Source organism: Colius striatus, chromosome 2 (genome assembly GCF_028858725.1).
Source record: "Colius striatus isolate bColStr4 chromosome 2, bColStr4.1.hap1, whole genome shotgun sequence".
NCBI classification, from domain to species: Eukaryota; Metazoa; Chordata; class Aves; order Coliiformes; family Coliidae; genus Colius; species Colius striatus.
In genome coordinates, this window is record NC_084760.1 from 46,813,251 (window position 1) to 46,829,627 (window position 16,377).

The window sequence follows — 16,377 nt, forward strand, 5'->3', positions numbered from 1 at the left end:
CTCAGGCTCCCTTTGCAGCGGGCACGTCCAGTGCCCCATCCCAGAGCATCTTTTATGAGGTTCATGAGGTGGCAGCTGAAACCTCTTCCCACCGCCCTCCGTCATCCTCCGCTGCAGCACAGTGCTGGCCCCAATGACTCAGGGCCGGATGTACAACTCGGCTGGTCCCGCCTCCCTTTCCCTGTGGCTATTTTAACCACCTCCTGGCTACCGGATTTACCATCAGGCTAAATGCTGCTGCTGCTGCTGCTGCATCAGCGTCGCCGCTGCGCTCTTGCAGCCGTGCTGACTCAGCATTTGAACTGCCAGCTCACCGCAGAAGCACTAAATATACATCTGCTGGGCTAGCAGATGGGTTCCTGTCACAAGTTCCCTGGGCTACCAGTCCTTGTGCTACCTGCTGTAGCTCAGACCCTGCAGTATAGATCCTGCTCCTTTGACGTCAGGCAGCTTGTGGACCAGAGCTTGGGGTCTGCAGAGACTGTGCACCCCCAGGGCTTGTGGTTGCCTTCCATTGGGCTAAAGGTTGGACCTCATGACATTCAGGATCTTTTCCAACCTCAGTGATTCTGTAATTTCTATCATGTCCATGATTTTAAGCAGCAGGAGGGCTTGGAGAGCCATAACCTGAGAACCATGAGATGAAATGGAGAAGGATATGGCCCCACAGCCCTTTAAAGACCATGAAGAGCATCATGAGATTACAGATGGGGGCTGAGACTTGGGTTTGGTTCTTCTCTCACCCACTCCCAAAGGGGCCTTGAGACGTGTCCTAGGTAAATTCTCTCCCCCTGGGGCAGAGGAGCAGAAAAGGCCTTGAGCTGTGATAACTAAAGCACTCCTCTGCTACCAGCACCCTTCTTTGGCCCAAACCCAAACCACTGAGCTGCTACAAGGAAATTAACTCCATCCCAGACAAATCCAAGAAGGAGAGCAAGAAAACTTATGGGTCAAGATTAGAAACTGTTTAATCATTGAAGAAGTGGAAAAGAGAGAGAAGGAAAATAAAAAACATTTGAAAGAATGTCCTGGCCTGTGCTCCCCTTCTCCCACTGGCCCAGCTGCCCCATACCAGTGCTCCCAGCGCTGTCTAAGCCTCCCCAGTCCTGTCCAAAGCCCCCTAGTCCTATCTAAAAACCCCAATCCTGCCTCAAAGCTGCCCGGTCCTTCCTAAAAGCTCCCCGTCCTACCTAAACCCAATCAGCCCTGCCCAAAAGCCCCCCAGCAAGCCTAGTACACCTATTTTCTCCCCTCACCACAACACAGAGACAGCAGTCTAGGGGAGGAAATGGAGCCTACAGACATGGAGCATCCACCTCCGGGTAGCCCCTCAGCAGCGTGGCTTCTGTCTGCCACTTGTAGGGGGCCTCGTCCTTCTGCAGCTGCCTGAGCCAGGACAGGACGCGGTCCTGTGGGCAGCTACCCCCCTCCTCCTCCTCCTCCCTCTCCAACCTCATCTCCAATGGGAAGCCCAAAGTAAGGCGGCAAGGGCTCAGCGCCGCTCCCCGTGCCCACTCGGCTCGCAGCCCCGCCAGCATCAGAGGGAGCATCTTTCCCCACTCCTTGCCGGCCCCCTGGGCTACTCGCCGCAGGGCTACCGTGGCCTGGCTCGCCCGGCCCCCCGACAGGATGTCCCACGGGAATTCCATGCCCGTGGCTGCCATCCCCCGCCGCATGGCATGCCCAAAAACCCGCGGCGCCCGCGGCAAACGGATGGTGCAGGGCGTCCCGTGCCGTGCCAGCACCTTCCTGAAGAGCACCTCGGCTATTTCCTCTGCCAGAACCTCCCCCCGCATTGGGAAAGCTTCCACCCACCCTGAAAACTCATCCTCCACCACCAAGAGGGCCCGGTGCCCGTCCTGGCTCTCGGGGAGGCCATGGATGTAGCTCAGCTGGAGCTGGGACCACGGCCCCTGCGCCCGCTGTGGTTCCACCCTGCCCGTTCCCTCCTCCTCCTTGCCCGTGGCACACTCCAGGCAGCTCCACACCCAACGGGCCACCTCCTCCTCGTCGCCCTCCCAGGGTGCCACCTCACGCACTCGTGCCAGGGTCTCCTGCACCCCCTCGTGCAACCAGCTGTGACACTGGGCGATGATCTCTTGCTTCTCATGCTTTGAAGGCTCCCAGAGGTGCCTGCAGCCCGTGCTGGCCTTGGCAGCCATCTCGCTGGCCCTCCTGCCTGCTTTCTGGCCCCACTCCCTCTCCTCCACGTCCTCTCCAGCACACCTGACGTGCAGCACCCCTGGGTTGTCACAGACCCACCGGAGGATGTTGTTCCACAAACCCTCACCCGAAGGTGCCCACTCCCACCCACTTTGCAGCCTCTCCACCAGGGCTGAGTGAGAGGCGTACAAATAGAGGGGCTCAGAGCGTGGGTGTTGGCACAGGAGCTGCCAAAGAGCCACCAGCTCAGCACTGGGCACCAAGTGGGCCTCGGCCACCCCGAGCACCCACCGCTCTTCCAGGTTGGTTGCAGCGAAGGCGACAGAGCGAAGTTCCTTGCTGGCTGTGAACCAGACGTTGGCCTTGGGGACGTGGGAAGGCAGCAGCCGCAGCTGGGGAGCGGTGGGGACCAGCGGGGCCCCTGGCTCAGGACGGGGCCCCCTCCCCATCACCAGCAGCAGGGTCCACTGCGTGGGGTGCGGATTTGGCTGATGGGACCCCAACACATCACCCCGGAGAAGATACTTCCGCGGGGAATGGGGCATCTGGATGAGGATGGGGGCAGGTCCCGTCAGGGTCTGGAACTCCTGCACGGCCCAGACTGCTGCCAGGCACCTCTGCTCCTGCAGCGGGAAGGAGAGCTCGTGGGTCTTCAGGAGGCGGGAGCTGTGTCCCACGGGGACCAACCGTCCCTCTTCGTCCTCCTGCAGCAAAGAAGCTCCCAAGGCCTTTTCACCCGTCATTAGCCTGATAACGAAGGGCTGGGATTTATCGGGGAAACGCAGGGTGGGGGCGGCCTCGATGGCTTGCTTGAGGCTTCTCAGAGCCTGATCCTCCTTCCAGCTCCACTCCCACCGCGCTGGCGTCTTGCTGAGGCGGTGGAGCGGCCAGGCCAGCTCCCAGTAGCCGGGAATGTGCTCCTGCAAGGAAGCAAACCGCCCGAGCAGCGAGCGCAGGCTGTGCAGATGCCATGGACGGGGTATTTTGCAGATGGCCTCCAGCTTGCTGGCCTGGATCCCTCGCCCCTTGGCCCCAATCGCTATCCCCAGGTAGTTCACCTCAGGCTGGACGAGCTGTGCCTTCTCAAACTTGGCTTTAAAGCCCGTACTTTGGATCAGCTGCAGGACCCTCCTCGTCCGGACTTTGGTTTCGTTTTGGCTTTTGCCGGTGATGAGTATGTCGTCGACGTAGGAAAAGACCCAAGGTTGATCCTCTGGGGCTAGAAGGGACAACATCCGCGCCACTCGCCGGTGCACAATGGAGGTGGTGCTGTGATAGCCCGGGGGCAAGCGGGTGAAGAGGTACTGCTGGCCCCTGAAGGTGAAAGCAAACAGGGCTCTGGAGCTGGTGGCCAAAGGGATGGCGAAGGAGGCGTTTGAGAGATCCACCACCGAGAAATATCTACTCTGGGGGCTCAAGGTCGCCACGAGCTCAGTCGTGCTCAGGCGCACCTGCCCTGGCCCTGCTGCGGCGGCGGCTTTGCTGAGAGCTCTGCAGTTCAGCGTCAGCCGCACCTTCCCGTTGGCCTTGCGCTTGGGTGCCAGGGGGAGGTTGGAGTTGGAGTAGCCTTTCACCACCACGCCGTCATCCAGCAGCTGCTGCAGGGTGCTTGCCACCTCCTCTTCCATGGCTGCTGGCAATGGGGGTTGCTGCAGGAAAGGCACGAAGCCCTCTCTCACCTCCTCCTCCTCGCACACCAGCCCGCAGTCCGTCTCGTATTGTGCCCACACCGCTGCAAACTCCTCCCTCCACTGCTCTTCACTCCTGACCACCCTTATCGCCATCACCCGCGGTGTGGTGGGGAGATGCCGGAGGTTCCTGGTGCCCGTCGGGTACATCCTGGTCTCTGTCTGTAGGATTAGCTCTATCAGCCTGACCGCCAGCTCTCTCGTGGGTCTCCCTTCCCACCTCACCATGTCTTCTCCCAGTTGCTGCAGCTTCTCCCATGTCTGCCTCCTCCGCTCATCCCCACACCTTCTCTCTGATGACGGGCTGTTACGGTCCTGCCCGGCTCTGTTGCAGTCCCCTGGAGGGACAGTGGCAGCACCTTTGTCCTCTACCCACCAGGCTGACATGCTGGTCCTTCCCCCTTCATCCCCATTGACACCTGCTTGAACCAGGGGCTGAGTTTGACCCATCTCACCCCCTTGGCCACCACCTCCACTTGGCACAGCTCCATCCTGGGCTTTGCTCCAGATGATCAGCTCATCCTGGCTGCCTTCCCCACGGTGTGGGACCACGCTGAGGACATTGACCGTAGGCACCAAGGCCACCTGCTCTTCCTGCTGGCCCTGAGGTGGCTTTTGCTGTCTTTGGCTGGCTTTTTGACAGGTCCTTGGCTCCTCTGGCAGTCCCCTTGCTGTCCCCTCCACCTCAGCAAATCTCTCAACAGCCCGTGCCTGTGTCCCGGCATCTCTCTGTCTCTGCCCAGATTTTTGGGGAGCCTGGCACTTCTTCCTGCCACCCTTCTGCCTTATCATGTGCCACAGCAACCACAAGCCTTTGCTCAGCTTCCAACTCTTACGGGGACGGCTGCTCTTGGCAAACCCCTCCCCTAGGACAGCATCTTCCACCCAGGGCTTGGGATTGATCTCTTGGATGAATATCCCCAAATCTGCTGCTTGTGAGGGAAAACCCTCCTTGCACTTGTTCTTCCTCCTCCAGGAGGAGGCCATTGTCCTAGAAATGGGGAAGGAAACCAGGTGTCACCCTGTCGGGCCCTTTGCCTTCACCTCGCACCACGGTGGCAGGGGAGGTTCTGGTAGGAGCGTTGTAGAGCTCTGCCTGATGAAAAGGTACAAGATAAAGGTCACATTGCTTTAATCATAGAATCATACAATCATAGAATTGTTTCACTTGAAACTCCTTGAAGTCCACTCACGCCCCTCACAGTGCCAAGCCCACCACTAACCCACGTCCCTCAGCACCTCAGCTACACGGCTCTGCAATAGCTCCAGGGATGGGGACTCCACCACCTCCCTGGGCAGCCTGGGACAGGGGCTGACAGCCCTCTCAGGGAAAAAGTTCTTCCTCAGCTCCAATCTAAACCTCCCCTGGGTCAGCTTGAGGCTGTTTCCTCTTGTTCTATCAGGCATGACTGGTGAGAACAAAGCAGACATCCCCAAGATATCACTGTTGCTAGAAACCAGATGTTCCTGCTCCCTCTGCTGAGCTGTAAATTCAGCAACAGCAGACTGACAGTCAATCATTTTATTCTATCAAAGCCCAGTCCCATTTCTTGAGGGGGGGTTATTCCCATATACTCACCCTTGCAGTATGTCTGGAAATTCCTCCCTTGAGTGGGGACACCCCTCAGGGTTACTCTCTGGAGCTGAGACGAGTCATCTCCTGTCATTGATATGGGGAAGTAACATCATTCTCTATGAAGTAAGCAATCTCTATGAAATAAGTCATCATTAAGCTGGCTTTCAACTGTTAAATCAATAACAAGTAGCAGCTGCAGGACTAACATCACGTAGTAATTGTTCCTCTGACTCCTTGCCCACTTGAACAGAAAGCCTCTATTTTCATCCCAACTGAGACTGTACATAAAATACATCTCCAATCCAATCATATCAATATTGTGTAAAAATAAAATGCTTTCCAAGTTTGCCACCATTACCCTGTGGGAGGGGGACAAGGAGTGAGTCTGGCCATAGGAGAGAGGAGTGTCTGTCTGCCCAACACCTCAGGAGCGCAGGGAAAAGGCTACAAGGCCGCTCGGCGCTTGCAGAAGAAAAGGAATCTGGGGGAGGAAAGGGAAAGCTGGTGAGGCCTCTCTCAGGGGAAAATGCAGCTCTGTATAGCTTCCAGGGACAGCTTGCACTTCCCTGAACACAGTCCTGGGAGAACATGGCCCCACACATTCCCTGCACGGCCCTTGAGAGCTTCCACCCCTGTGTACACGTCCCGCACATAGGCCCGTGGGCACACGCATCCACATCCTCTGTACAGTCTGTGAGAGCTTCCACTCCTGTGCACACGTGTATCTCACAGGCCTGTGAGCACACGCACCCACACATCCCCTGCACAGTCCACTCCTGTGCGCATGTGTGTCCTGCACATGGACCCATGGGCACGTGCACCCACACCCCCTATACAGCCTGGGGAGAGTTTGCACCTCACAGAGACCCAGGAGAACATGCACCCACATCCCTTACACACCCCAGGAGAGTTTCCACCTGTGTGAACACACGTCCCACACACAGACCTGGGAGCGCACATCCCTACGTGTCCCCTACGCAGTTTGGGGAGAGAATCCACCCGTGTCCACACGTGTATCCCACATGGACCTGTGAGCACACACACTCACACGTCCCTTACACAGTCCAGAAGAGTTTCCTGTGCACATGTGTGTTCTGCACACAGACCTGTGAGCACATGCACCCACATCCCCTATACAGTCTGGGGAGAGTTTTCACTCCTGTGTACATGTGTGTCCTGCACATGTATCTGGGAGAGCATGTACCCACATTCTTGATATAATCCAGGAGAGCTTACACCCCTGTGCACACACATAGATCCATGAGTACACACCCCCACATCCCCTGTACAGTCTGGGGAGAGCTTCCACCCCTGTGCACACACACCTGTGGGGGAGGGACTGGAGGAGCTCTAGAAGTCCCTTCCAACCCCCACCGTTCTACGATTCTGCCTGCAAAATGCACGTGCAAATATGATGATGAAAATAATACAGCACACAAAGTTAGAAAGGACAGACGTTATAGGGAGGTTTCTGAGTTTTCTGAGGAAGCACTTACATCCAGATCTCACCCAAGGTGTCTCGGGGTGGGGGGAGGTGGGGGGAAAGAAGTTCAGCCCAAGGACTGATCCCAGGAGTCAGAGGCAGTCTGAGATGGAGTCTTCCCTGATGTGTTCCCAACAGTATCCTCCTTATCAGACCCCCTTTCTTAAGTCATTTTTACAGTGTTTTTACCTTCGAGGTGGAGCTTGAGTGCCTCTGGTCACAGGGACCTTTCTTAGCATTGGTGTAAAACCCTCTCGCTTCGCTTTTAAAGGCACAGACAACGAAAAATGCAGAGCACACACATTTAGTGAGGGGTGGTGGCACCTGGATGTGGGGAGCTTTTGGGATGGAAGTGTGTTTGGGTATTATAATGGGATTATAACGAGCAAAGTTCACCCAAAGGACAGCCTTTTGTCAGAAATCCTGACAAGACTGTTGGCCCAGGGTCTCCAACAGGCAGCTTATCAGTTCCATAAAAGCATCCAGCTCCTTTCTTCTGCAATTAACTCCCAGAATGTGCACATGGAAGCTTCACTCTGTACCAGGCTCCCTGCTCTTTGCCCAGGGAACCACTGTGGGATGGATTTCTTGCACATCAGCTGCAGCACTACACCCCAGAACCCTTTTTGATGTTATACTTTGCCTTAATGTGGAACGATGGCGTACCTCTAAGCTTAACTTCTAAATTGTGAAATGTGTTCCCTTGATTCGTGTCAATGCGGATCAACGAATATGGATGATAATTTTTGGTAGCTTTATTTGTTCTTATGTAACTTGTTCTTGCTTTTTGTAACAGCAGCTTGACAGGGGTCCCGGAAGACTAGTTTGAACCAGGTTTTGATAAGGAGGACGTTTCTGCTTCTTGTAACAGCAGCTTGGCAGATGTTTTGGGGAGATTAGCTTGAACCAGTTTTGCAGAGATATACACACGGAGGTCGCCTGGGGGACACCGTGAGGAAGACTACTGACTTCCTCCAACGACTACCTAAAGAGGGTGAAAAAGACCCCTGAGATGGAACAAAGCATGCGTGAGAAGCAGAGGACCCCTTCCCAGAAATGATTAACATTTTTCAGCCCCTTCGAGGAAAAGTCATGAACACGTATAAGGCCTTCCCTACTTAATGCGAACTCGGGATGTGACGGGTGTGCGTCCTGACAGAGCAGAGGCTCTCAGTGCACCCAGCGCTGTTTGCTTGCTCTTATTCATCCAATAAATTCCTCAACTCAACCGGAATCCTGCTCGGGGATACTTCATTTATCACAAAGTGTGTTTGGGTATTATAAAGAGATTATAACGAGCAAAGTTCACCCAAAGGACAGCCTTTTGTCAAAAATCCTGACAAGACTGTTGGCCCAGGGTCTCCAACAGGCAGCTTATCAGTTCCATAAAAGCATCCAGCTCCTTTCTTCTGCAATTAACTCCCAGAATGTGCACATGGAAGCTTCACTCTGTACCAGGCTCCCTGCTCTTTGCCCAGGGAACCACTGTGGGATGGATTTCTTGCACATCAGCTGCAGCACTACACCCCAGAACCCTTTTTGATGTTATACTTTGCCTTAATGTGGAACGATGGCGTACCTCTAAGCTTAATTTTTAAATGATTTCCGGTAGTTATTCCACTTGCCTGTGCAGTGTGTAAGAGCTTCCACCCCCGTGCACATGCGTGTCCCGCACACAGATCTGGAAGAACATGTCCCCACATGTCCCTTACACACTCTGAGAGCTTCTATCCCCATGCACACGCGTGTCCCGCACACAGGCCCGACTGAAAACTCACCCACGTGTTCCTTACACAGTCCAGGAGAGGTTCCACTCCTGTATCCCTCACACGGACCCCTGAGCACACGCACCCACATCCCCTTGTACACTCCAGGAAGGGTCTGCACGCCCGCGCACGCGCGTGTCCCGTCCCGCGACAAACACCCGTCAGCACACGCACCCGCATCCCCCTACACAGCCCCGGGGAGAGCCTGCACATCCCACCCCGCACCCGTCCCGCACACGACCCTCCTCCGCCCCGCGTGTCCCGTACCCGGGCGAGTCAGATGGCTGCTACTTCCTCTCGGTGTGCTTGGCGAGGGGAGGAGGGGGCAGTGTGCAGGGGTGTCGGGAGATGCCCCGTCCCTTTCCTGGGCGCCAATCAGTTCTCCCAGTTCCCAGGGCCGCGTTTCTGCTCTAGGATGGATCAACAACGGTCGTCCTCCGACGCCGGGGTATGAGAGGGCGGGGGATGGCGGGGGCGGAAACTGCAGTTTCGGACCGTGAGGCCAGGAGGGGGAAGTCATGGGGCGGTGGTGGCTGGGAGCAGGGGAGGAAGGAGTCGCCCGTGCCTCAGTTTCCCCCGCGTGGCAGTGGGGCATGCTGCAGGTCGGAGGGAGTGTGTGTGGGGAGGGGGGGGGTTCTCACTCACTGCATCCCCCGTGGAGGGGGAGTAAGGGAGGGGATGCCCAAATGTCCGGCGATGTTTTACTTCCCGAATTGCAGCACCTGGATTTTGGGGTGCCCCGGGGAAGGTTTAAGCCCTCACACATGAGATGTACAAAGCGCATCCGAGAGGCACTGCGCCCATCCCCGCGGCGTCGGGGCAGGAGGGGCCGGCCGGGCCGGGCCGGGCCGGCCTGGGGCGGGGGAGGGGAGGGGAAGCACCGCGACGGGGGAAGGGGGGCTGGTCCCGCCGGTTCCAGAAATCTCCGAGGCTGGAGCGGGGCGGACCCGCAGCTCCGCCGACCGATAAATAGAGGCGGGCAGGGGCGGGCGGCCGCGGCGCAGCTCGCCAGGGTGCAGGTACGCCCTTCCCTTCCCTTCCCTTCCCTTCCCTTCCCTTCCCTTCCCTTCCCTTCCCTTCCCTTCCCTTCCCTTCCCTTCCCTTCCCTTCCCTCAATGAGTTTTTGCCGGTCTCAGCCTCTGCTGGAAGCCCCCGTTCCCCCCCACCGCGGGGGTGCTCCCAGGCATGCCCCTTTCCCTAGTTAGGATTTACGGGATGGGGGCTCTGTGCCCGATTTGGGGAGTGCAGGCATCATGCCTGAGGGTCAGCCATGACCGGGGAGGGGGGGCATGTGGGACCGGCTGTGGGGCTGTGCCTTCCCCGGGGCTGATGCGGCGGGTGGATGCTCATCCCATCGGGCAGGAATTTCCCACAATGCTCTGGGCTGGGCGGGATGGAGCAGGGCCGGATGGAGGCAGGGGCAGGGGGAGCTGTATTGTTTGGAGGGGGTGTACTAGTGCAGGGGTGCTGCAATGAGTGTTGCAGTGGGGGCCGGGGGGCACAGGGCCAGTGTTGCACGGGGCGGGGGGGCAGTGACAAAGCCCCACTGTGGCTGAGCCATTGCCCGATAATTTTGGGGGTCTCCCATGCAGAGGAGTGTGTAGAATGGGGGAGTGCCCTGGGCATGGCACCCTTCCCGGGGAGGGTTGGAGTCCCACCGGCAATGCCCACCCTCCTTCCAGGATTTGACCCCCCATCTCCCGCCCTGCAGCCCCCTCCCCAGCCCCTCTCCATCCCCCCGGGGGTGGTGGGGGGTGGGCAGAGGAGAAGAAAGGCAGCGCTGGCTCCCACGGCGGTGGCGGGAGGGGGCGGGGAAATCAATGCCCGGTCACCGGTTTGGCTACCTGCCCCGCTTGGCCCCGGGCCTGGGGCTTGTTTGTGCCGCAGGCAGGGATGAGGGGGAGGTGGGAGGGGGACACAGGGCTCTGCATCCCACCCCCCGCCTCATCTCAGCCGCGGCTGTGAGCGGGACCCCTCCTGCCCAGGGACCCCCCTCCTGCGACTGGGCTGCAGCCCAAAACGTTGCTGTGTTCCCGAAATTGTTCCCGGCGGGGGGAGAGGGGGTTGGTTCTCGTTGCTGACTCAGAGTCCCGTGTCTGGGGTGTGTGTGGGGGGGCAGATCCTGCTTTAACCAACCCCCCCTCCCTGCCCCTGCTCTGGCAGCTGCCTCCAGGACGGGACCGACCATGGCACCGGCGCTGCTCTCGCTGCTCGGGCTCCTGATTGTCTGGGGTGGGGGACAGGCCCTCGTCCCCCCCAGCGAGCTCAAGCGTGAGTGGGGGGACTCGGAGGGGGGAGGCAGCACGGGTGGGTGCCATGGAGTAGGGGGGAGTGGTCTGGGTTGGGGGGGCACAGCTTTTTCTTTTGGTGGGGGAGGTATTCCCTGCAGACTAGGGGAGCAAATGAGGTGGGGGGAGTGCTGTGCCCTGGGAAGGTGTTGGATGGACGATGCACAGAGCATCATCCTGGGGGTCACAGCATCATCCCTGGGAGGACTGGATGAAGGGGGGCACACGGCATCATCCCTGGGGACCTGGATGGAGGGAGGTACAGAGCATCAGCCCGGGTAAGATTCTGGGGTCACTTTTCTTGGGTTCTGCAAACTGGAGTTGTTTGTTGGAGAGCCAACAGGACTCTGCACCCACAAACCTTCCTCTACTCCACCATTCCCACCCTCCAGAGATGTCGGCAGCTGGCAGCAAATACATTGACACAGAGGTGGAAAACGCCATCAACGGGGTGAAGCAGATGAAGACCCTCATGGACAAGAGCAGTAAAGATCACCAAGCCATCCTGAACACCTTGGAGGAGACCAAGAGGAGGAAGGAGGTGAGTGAGGATGAGGAGGAGGCCCTACTGCACTCAGATCTGATTTTGGAGGGGCTCAGAGGATCAGAGAATCATTTTGGTTGGAAAAAACTTTTAAGCTCCTCGAGTCCACTCCCTCCCCTCACAGTGCCAAGCCCACCCACGTCCCTCAGCACCTCAGCTACACGGCTTTGCAATAGCTCCAGGGATGGGGACTCCACCAGCTCCCTGGGCAGCCTGGGGCAGGGGCTGACAGCCCTCTCAGGGAAAAAGTCCTTCCTAAAGAAGAATGCTGTGCCAGGGGTCTGGGATTCCCAGGATTTGGGGAGGGGGGATATCCCGAGGGCTGACTGTGTGTGTCTTGCAGGAGGCGGTGCGTCTGGCGCAGGAGAAGGAGCAGGAGCTGGCGGGGAAGCAGGAGGTTTGCAGCGAGACAATGCAGGCGCTGTGGGAGGAGTGCAAGCCCTGCCTCAAACACACCTGCATGCGCTTCTACTCCCGAACCTGCCACAGCGGCTCAGGACTGGTGGGGCGGCAGGTGAGTGGTCCCACAGCGCCCAGGGATGCTGGGGAGTGGTTGCCAGGCACCAGGACAGGCTGGGGGTGACCTGCTGGGGAGCAGCTCTGCAGAGAGAGACCTGGGAGTGGTGGTGGGCAGCAAATAACATGAGCAGCAATGTGCCCTGGTGGGCAAGAAGGCCAGTGGCATCCTGGGGTCCATGAAGAGAGTGTGGGCAGCAGGTGGAAGGAGGTTCTCCTTCTCTTCTCCTCTGCCCTGGTGAGGCCTCATCTGGAGTCCTGTGTCCAGTTCTGGGCTCCCCAGCTCAAGAGAGACAGAGAAATGCTGGAGAGAAGCCAGCGCAGGGCTACCAAGATGCTGAGGGGACTTGAACATCTGTGTGAGGAGGAAAAGCTGCGGGACCTGGGGCTGTTCAGCCTGGAGAAGAGAAGGCTGAGGGGGACCTCATTAACACTTCTAAGTACCTAAAGTGTGGATGCCAGGAGAATGAGGCCAGTGTTTGTTGTGTGGTGGCCAGTGCCAGGACAAGGGGTAACGGGCACAAGCTGGAACCCAGCAAGTTGCACTGGCACAGGAGGAGAAACTTGTTTGGTGTTGAGGTGAGTGTTAAACACTGAGCGGGATGCTGGTCCTTACTGGGAGCAATAGGGTGTGGAAGTGCAGAGCTGACATGAGGCGAGAAGGATGCTGCTGCCAGGGGCATGCTCTATCCCAAAGGATGGCCAACCACTGCCTCCATCTCTGGGGGACCCCGCAGGTTTCTTTGTGAGACCTAGGAAGCTCAGGGCTGAGTGCTTGGAGTGTTGCTTGGTTTTGGGTGCTGTAAAGGATTCTGTGAAGGGCAAGGAGGGAAAGATTTGGGCTTGATCCTGCTCCCCCTGTCCGACAGCTGGAGGAGTTCCTGAACCATTCCTCACCTTTCTCCATCTGGGTGAACGGCGAGCGCATCGACTCGCTGCTGGAGCGGGACCAGCGGCAGGAGAAGCAGTTTGAGGACCTGGAAGAGCGTTTCGGTTTGCTGGAGGACGAGGTGGACAACATCTTCCAGGACAGCACCCAAGTCTCCAGCCGAATGTATCCCTTCTTCCAACCGCCCTTCGGGGGCTTCCGCGAGGCCTTTCGCCCCCCCGTGCAGCGCGTCCGCCTCCCCCTGCGCAGCCAGAGGTTGTCCCGGGAGCTGCACCCCTTCCTGCAGCCACCCCACCACGGCTTCCACCACCTCTTCCAGCCGCTCTTCGAGATGACACAGCGGATGCTGGAGGAAGCGCAGGGTGGCTGGGAGCGCCCCTTGGGTGGCTTTGCCTCAGGTAGGGTGCTCTCTGTAGGCTCGCTCTATGGGTGCTGTCCTGTGGGGCACCTGTGGGTGCTGGGGGGTCCTATGGGATACCTGTCAGTGCTGGGGGGGGTCCCAGGGGCAACTACAGGTGCTGGGGAGTGGCCTGGGGAGTCCAAGGGTGCTGGAGAGGGTCCCAATTGGCACCTGTGGGTGCTGACAGGGTCCTATAGGAACCTGAGGGTCCTGGGGAGAGGTCCAAGGGTGGTAGAGATAACCCCAAGGAGAACCTATGGGTGCTGAGGGAGAAGGGCATCCTGTGGGTGCTGGAGGGGGATGTCTTGTGGGCTACCTATGGGTGCTGAATGACATCTTGTGAGGCAGCTATAGGTCTGGAAAGGATCATATGAGGCAGCTAAGGGTGCTGGGGGGTGGTCCGAGGATGGTGAAGAAGATCCTAAGGGGCACTTACGGTTCTGAGGGGGGGTCCTGTGGGGTACAATTGGGTGCTAGAGGAGTCAAAATAGCATCTATGTGTGTAGGGAGGTCTTATAGGGCATCTAAGGGTCCAGGAGGGGTTCCTATGTGGCACCCATAGGTGCTGGGGTGCCCCAGGAGTACCCTGGGCTTGGGAGGGGTCCCAAAGGGCACCCATGGATGCTGGGGGGGGTCCCAAAGGGCACCTATGGGTTCAGAGGAGAAGTCCTATGGTACACCTATGGGTACTGGGGGCGTTCCTATGAGGCACCTGTGGGTTTGGGCTGGGTATCCTGCATGCTCAGATTCGTCTGGAAGAGCAATGTTAGGGCTGAGCTTCCCAGCAATCTGCCCCCTCCTCTTTATGAGGGGTGAGTAATGTAAGAGGATGAGCTCAACCTGAATACGACACATCAGAGAACCCCCATGGGAGCTCAGGGATCACAAGCTCGGCTGTTTGCAGAGCTGGGCTGGGTATTTTTTTGGGTTTTCCCCTCCCAGCCTCAGTCTTGGCTGTCAGGGCTGTTGCTGGCCCAGGAAGGTGTTTGTTTTGGGCAGTCGGCACCGGCTGGAGCTGCTGCCATCACCGTCTGCCACCACGGCCTCAGGGGCAAAACAGCCAGAGGAGGCCAAAAGTCCTTGGAAACGGTGTTTTTATGGCCCCCCCTCCCGCCCCAGAAGCCCCTGAGTGTGGGTTGGGGTGCTGAGGGATGGAGCTTTCCACAGAATCCCGTAACTTCAGTGATGATCGAATGGTGTGTCGGGAGATCCGGCGCAACTCTGCCGGCTGCCTGCGGCTGCGGGACGAGTGCCAGAAGTGCCAGGAGATCCTCGGCGTGGGTGAGCTGGGAGGGGATGGATGGGCACCACGCATGGGCACTGGGGATGGGAGGACATGTTGGGGTTGAGATCATCACAGAATTGTTGAATCATGTCAATTAGAAACCCCCTTTAAGCTCCTCGCGTCCAACCCCTCCCCTCACAGTGCCAAGCCCACCACTAACCCATGTCCCTCAGCACCTCAGCTACACGGCTTTGCAATAGCTCCAGGGATGGGGACTCCACCGCCTCCCTGGGCAGCCTGGGACAGGGGCTGGCAATCCTCTCAGGGAAAAAGTTCTTCCTCAGCTCTCATCTGAACCTCCCCTGGGGCAACTTGAGGCTGTTTCCTCTTATTCTATTATTCATTACTGGGGAGAAGAAACAGACTTCCACCTTGCTACAGCCTCCTGTCAGGGAGTTGCAGAGAGCATGGGTGTCTTCCCTCAGGCTCCTGTTGTCCAGGCTGAACACCGCCAGGGCCCTCAGCCCCTCCCCAGCACACCTGTGCTCCAGCCCCTTCCCCAGCTCCGCTGCCCGGCTCTGGACACGCTGCAGCCCCTCAGTGTCCCTCTGGCAGTGAGGGGCCCAACACTGAACACAGCACTCGAGCTGCGGCCTCACCAGGGCCCAGCACAGGGGACGGCCACTGCCCTGGGCCTGCTGCCACACCACTGCTGATACAAGCCAGGGTGCCACTGCCCTTCTTGCCCACCTGGGCACGCTGCTGCCTCATCTTCAGCCGCTGTCATTTAACACCCACAGTGGGATGCAGTGGGGCTGAGGGTGAGGCCTGACACTCTGATGCCCTCCCAATAACCCCCCAGACTGCGAGCAGACAGAGCCCGGGCAGAGGCAGCTGCGGGAGCAGCTGGAGGACGCGCTGCGCTTGGCCGACCGCTTCAGCCGCCACTACGACGACCTGCTCCGCTCCTTCCAAGCTGAGATGCTCAACACCACCCACCTCCTGGACCAGCTCAACCGCCAGTTTGGATGGGTCTCACGCTTGGCCAACCTTACCCAAGACACCGATGGTTTTCTCCAGGTCACCACGGTCAGTCCCCTATGGTTCAAGCCCCTCACCCCCCCCTTTACCGTGGGCAGAGCCAGCAGCCACAAAAAGTGGGTCAGGGGGAGAATGAGACGATTGTGTGTCCGCCTGGGAGCCTCTGGGCACAATAATCAGCCACAGCACCAAGTGCCAGGGCGAGGGGCCAGTATGGGGGCTAGCTGAGCTCTCCCTGCTTTGTGTGTGTGTGTGTGTGTGATGTCTCCTCCAGGTCTTCTCCAAGGCTCCCAACCCCTCGGACCCCTCAGCTGCCCCTGACACGCAGGTGACGGTTCAGCTCTTCGATTCGGAGCCGCTGTCGCTGACAGTGCCCGGGAGCATCTCCTGGGACGACCCGCGGTTCATGGAGACCGTGGCTGAGCAGGCGCTTGAGCACTACAAGCAAAACGTGATGTGAGTCCAGCCCCTCCTTCTGCCCCAAATCCCTGGGGTGGGGCTGGTGGCAGTGGGGGGTTGTCCATGCCATGGCTGACCCCCCCCCTCTTTCCTCTGGCAGAGAGTAGCTGTGCAATGGCCCCACCGCTGCTACTGCCCCAGCTCCCTCCCCATGCCGGACTGGGGGGGTGAATGCCACCACTGCCCCTGCCAGGAACCCCCCGGGGGCCCCACAAACACAAGCTGAAAATAAAGGTAGAGTCGTTGAACCTCTCCCAACCCTGGGACTGTGCTGTGCTATGCCTCTCCAAGCAAATAAACCTCTCCAAAAGCAGCTGCTTCTGCAGGGGCAACGTGATT

At 58.5% G+C, this 16,377-nt stretch overlaps 2 protein-coding genes across 10 annotated transcripts; one reads left to right on the forward strand and one right to left on the reverse strand.

The window, feature by feature from the left end:
- Window positions 1-950: 950 nt before the first annotated feature.
- LOC133624927 (uncharacterized) lies at window positions 951-9,417 on the reverse strand. Of its 9 annotated transcripts, XM_061990234.1 has the most exons (5): window positions 8,944-9,417; window positions 8,490-8,591; window positions 7,577-7,895; window positions 5,431-5,511; window positions 951-4,947 (listed from the first exon to the last, which is right to left on the reverse strand). In XM_061990234.1, the coding sequence occupies exon 5, from the start codon at window positions 4,836-4,838 to the stop codon at window positions 1,296-1,298; it is 3,543 nt and encodes a 1,180-aa protein (XP_061846218.1). In that variant the 5' UTR covers window positions 4,839-4,947; window positions 5,431-5,511; window positions 7,577-7,895; window positions 8,490-8,591; window positions 8,944-9,417; the 3' UTR covers window positions 951-1,295. The 9 variants fall into 9 exon arrangements, with proteins under 9 accessions (XP_061846218.1, XP_061846221.1, XP_061846216.1 ...); XM_061990237.1 differs by lacking the exon at window positions 8,490-8,591 and having other exon boundaries at window positions 951-4,943; XM_061990232.1 differs by lacking the exon at window positions 8,490-8,591.
- Window positions 9,418-9,592: 175 nt separating this feature from the next.
- CLU (clusterin) lies at window positions 9,593-16,296 on the forward strand. The gene is made up of 9 exons (XM_061990602.1): window positions 9,593-9,695; window positions 10,840-10,947; window positions 11,357-11,505; window positions 11,852-12,022; window positions 12,894-13,311; window positions 14,481-14,594; window positions 15,401-15,627; window positions 15,854-16,035; window positions 16,139-16,296. Exons 2-9 carry the CDS (start codon window positions 10,863-10,865, stop codon window positions 16,143-16,145), a joined length of 1,353 nt encoding a protein of 450 aa, XP_061846586.1. The 5' UTR covers window positions 9,593-9,695; window positions 10,840-10,862; the 3' UTR covers window positions 16,146-16,296.
- Window positions 16,297-16,377: the final 81 nt, after the last annotated feature.